At 37.6% G+C, this 4,476-nt stretch overlaps 1 protein-coding gene across 1 annotated transcript; it reads right to left on the minus strand.

Moving 5' to 3' along the window:
- Positions 1-6: 6 nt before the first annotated feature.
- Positions 7-2,291, minus strand: LOC127159041 (deleted in malignant brain tumors 1 protein-like; the record flags this gene model as incomplete). The annotated part of the gene is made up of 5 exons (XM_051101990.1): positions 2,239-2,291; positions 1,922-2,079; positions 1,493-1,804; positions 332-649; positions 7-215 (listed from the first exon to the last, which is right to left on the minus strand). Coding segments are annotated over exons 1-5 (1,050 nt in total), but the record flags the coding sequence as incomplete, so codon positions are not given.
- Positions 2,292-4,476: the final 2,185 nt, after the last annotated feature.

Below are 4,476 nucleotides of genomic sequence, written 5' to 3' on the forward strand. Positions count from 1 at the left end.
AAACACATCAGCCAAGATTTCACCACTTCCCTCTCCAAACCAGTCTGATCCCACAACAGACACAGCAATCCCACAATTCAGCTGTCTACAGAGGACACTGGCAGCTCTCATATCCCAGCATGCATCACACACTGTGCCCCATTCACCAAGATACTGAAGCTCCACTCTTCCAGAACAAGAGTCTGAACCATTTACCAGTCTGAGATCAGTGTAACCTGGACAAACAAGTATCAGCTTAATTAAACAGTGTGAAACTACAAGTCAAGATAACTGAGCAATGCAATAGCAGTATATTATGTATGCATCTAAGAGATGCCAAACAATACTCAACCAGAACAGATCACCCCCATGTCATTGTTATGGGAACAGCTGTGTATCTGTGAAGATAATCGTGGACAGATGTCTATTTGTAATTCATTTCCTCTGCACTGAATCTCCTCTGACCAAACACGGCCTTTCCCTTTGCCAAAAGCAGCTGCTCCCAGCACCTGTACAGGAGCCCCACAGTCCAGCTCTCTACACACAACCTCTGCATCCTGCTGGTCAAAGGCAGCGTCACACACTGAACCCCATCCTTCAATGCGAAGCATCTCCACTCTACCAGAACACAGGTGAAACCCATCCACAATTCGAAGTCCTTTTTCTGAGTCTTGAAATTATAAGCAAACTTATTAATTAAAATATCTGTCACCTGGAGAACTGCCATTACACACAATTTGTATTTCTTTAATTTACTTAATCTGTACTAATTACTAATTATTAATAATTATTAGTTATATCTTCTTTATTAAATAATCTAAGGGCTGAAATACTCAATGAATTGTAAAACCAGAACATAATTTAAAACAATAAATACAGACTTTATGACTTTTTAAATGCTTGCAGAAAAATGGGCATCATTCACAAAAAGACTGATACCACCAGATTTGCAAGTCCTTCCACATATATGCATAAACTCATGCACAAACATGTACCTCATTGCTAGGAGATGCATGACAGTTAAAAATTTTGGCCTGGTTTCACAGACAGGGCTTAGACTAAGCCAGGATTAGGCTATAGTGCAGTTAGGACATTTAAGTATTTTTATAAACATGCCTTAGTGGTGTGTATCTCAAGACAAGACAAAGGCACTGAAATATTTTAAGATCAGTCAGTGCAAGTTTCATTCAGTGTAAACAGACTTACATTTTAGTCTAGGACTAAGCTTAGCCTTGTTTGTGAAACCGGGGAAATGTGTCCTGAAATTGTCTCAAAATGTCTAACTATATCTTCAAAATGGATAGAATTATAATCCATCAGGGTCTGTGCCCATCATACAAAGCCTTACTTTTTCTGAAATCATCAATCTATCATGATCATGACTCTAACCAAAGTCCTTGCTCTAACTCTTGGCAGCTGACACTGAAAACTATATATATTATAGATAGATGCTTGAGTGACAGTTAAGAAAGAGAAAGATATAGTAAAAGGCTGAGGTTTGAGCTCAATTTACCTGAACAGACGACTCCAGCGTCTTCATTATGATTACAGAACTGAACATTCCACTGTGATATGCAGGATTTCAGTGAAGTCTCTAATCCACTACAGGATGCATCAGTGTATGAAATTGGTCCTGATCCAGATCCAAAGTAAGCACTGTGGGTAATTTTTATAACCTTCCCACAGTCCACCTCTCTACACATCACTGCAGCATCAGCAATATCCCAGGAATCATCACATACTGTTCCCCACTGGCCATCATGAAAAACCTCCACTCGACCAGCACAGGGATTACTGCCATTCACCAACCTCACACTCACACTGTCTACACATATGAAAGAGGTAGAATATATATATTCTATATTACATAGTAAAGTGCAGCATCACATACAAACTATGTAATTTAGAACTGATTACTTCTTGGCCCTGAGTATGTACTTACCAACAGTGATGAGGTTTACCATGTAACACAGAAACATCAGCATCAGATAGTTCTCCATCTTCTCCATTTGACTGACACAGACTATTTCATCAGAGCACAGCACAAGTTTCTCGTCTGCTCCCTCAAACACACTGAAGAAACTGGCTCCTGTCAGCCCCCTAAAGAGAGAGAGAGACTCACAGCTGCCAATGACACTCACTGTTACCTTATTAGACACTACAGAGGAAATCATCAAACACAATCAGTGACAAATCAGAAAGCAGCATTTTTATTTGCTCCATATATATCAATAAAGTGTCAGCGCTGATGAGCGGGACTCCTCCTCCAGCGTGAAGAGACACTTCACTGAGGACAGACTCGTGTCAGTCATAAGTCAGTGTGGAGATAAAGTCACACTAAACTTAAAGCAGATTGATACAGAAACACTGCAGCTTATATTCAACATCAAAACCTGAACCTGAACACAGCAGATACAAGCACTGATGACTGACTGCTCACTTACTGAAACTTTATTTTACAGACAAATAGATGATATTTACTATAAATATATAAATTATAATAAACTGAATTTTTTAAAGTTTTTTGGGGAGGATAACTGTACATAATTTTAGGTGAATTTTTACAACACTACATTAATAAACAGTACATTAATACATTATAAAAACTGGACTGATTGGGTACAATTATTCTGATAAGATTTGTAAATAAACAATTGCTTTTGTTCCAAATATATTAATTTGGCATTATATCAAAGACATTTGTAGCTGTAGATGTGTTTAGCATTGTAATGTGTAATTCATCCAGCAGATGGCAGCAAAACAAGAGTCTTGTCCTTGTGTCACCACATGAGGGCGCTTCTCACTGGTGAATTTTTTCTGTCACGAAAAGAAGATAATGTTCATTTCTTTTTTTTCACAGCTAAAATATAATTTATTTCATGTAGAGCTCATTTCACAGCACATTCATTTAAATTTTTGTCTCCTGTTATTATTAATTGTAATACACAGAGTGACAATGTTGTAAATACACTGTAAAACCACTACTGCTGCTGGTTACAAGAGAAATCATGTAGATTATTTTTACTCACAGAGGGAACTGTGAGCTACATGTAATACTTGTTCACATGCTGCTACTTCAGCCACGAAGAACTACATATGAGACCACAAGCCAGACCCACAAAGTCTGGTGTTCAGGTGTGTTTTGTTGATCATCCTCATTTACCTGTGCATATAAGTTGCCCTTATTTGTTTTTTTCTTTGTCAAGTGTTAACGTTGATTTGTGCGTGTTTTTTTCTGCCCGCCTTGTGGATTCTGTTTACCTCTGTGTGGATTAAAGTCTGTTTAACGATATTTTTCATCTTCGTGCATTTATTGTACACTGCACCCCTGACACTGCCTTGCCTCGATTGCATATCATATGGATCTATTCAGAAACCTGTACATACTGTAAAACATAATTCATTAGCCAGCCTCTATTATAAAACACTCGCAGGACATGACTTTTGATGACTTGCATTAAAATTTGTTAATGAAAAAATAAGATGCACTAGTGATCAATGCGCCAAGAGCACACACACACACACACACACACACACACACACAGTCCTGTATGTCACTATCCACTTTACTTTTGTTAAAGTTCTGTCGCTGGGGCGGCACTCTAACGTACAAAGTGAAAAGGTACTTTTATGTACTTTTAAAGTACTAATATTTGCCTTTGAGGTACTAATATGTACATTTAAAATGTATGTAGTTTTTAGGGGTAGGTGAGGTACAAAGATGTACCTTTTCACTTTCGTACCTTAGGGTGCCGCTCCTACGACGGCGTTTTAGTGCCACCTTAAAAAAAAAAAAAAAAAAAAAAAAAAAAAAAATTCCGATTACGAGATTAAACTCGTAATATTTCGAGAATAAACTCGAAACTGCGAGAATAAACTCGAAAGTTTACGAGAATAAAGTCGAAATGTTACGAGAATAAAGTCGAAATATTACGAGAATAAAGTCGAAATATTACGAGAATAAAGTCGAAATGTTACGAGAATAAAGTCGAAAGTTTACGAGAATAAAGTCGAAAGTTTACGAGAATAAAGTCGAAATGTTACGAGAATAAAGTCGAAATATTACGAGAATAAAGTCGAAATATTACGAGAATAAAGTCGAAATGTTACGAGAATAAAGTCGAAATGTTACGAGAATAAAGTCGAAATATTACGAGAATAAAGTCGAAATATTTCGAGAATAAACTAGTAATACGAGATTAAAATCGTAGTATTTTGAGAAATAAAGTCAAAATTACGAAAATAAAGTCGTATTTGTACGTGAATGTATTGCATGCTTCCATCCACAACACAAACAGACTGAAGCTGTCAATGCAACCATTAATTGCCGTACGGCTTGAGTTTATCATATGAATATGCCACAATGCGTTGGGACCCCGGCAGAAGTACTGGCGACGTCGGAGACGTCGAGCGCGCCGGTGTTCAACTCCTTCAGGATCGATTGCTTTATTTGATCATCATCCTCATAAGCCGTTTTTCCACTGTCGTGCCGAACGG

Source organism: Labeo rohita, unplaced genomic scaffold, assembly GCF_022985175.1.
Source record: "Labeo rohita strain BAU-BD-2019 unplaced genomic scaffold, IGBB_LRoh.1.0 scaffold_1873, whole genome shotgun sequence".
Classification (NCBI taxonomy): Eukaryota; Metazoa; Chordata; class Actinopteri; order Cypriniformes; family Cyprinidae; genus Labeo; species Labeo rohita.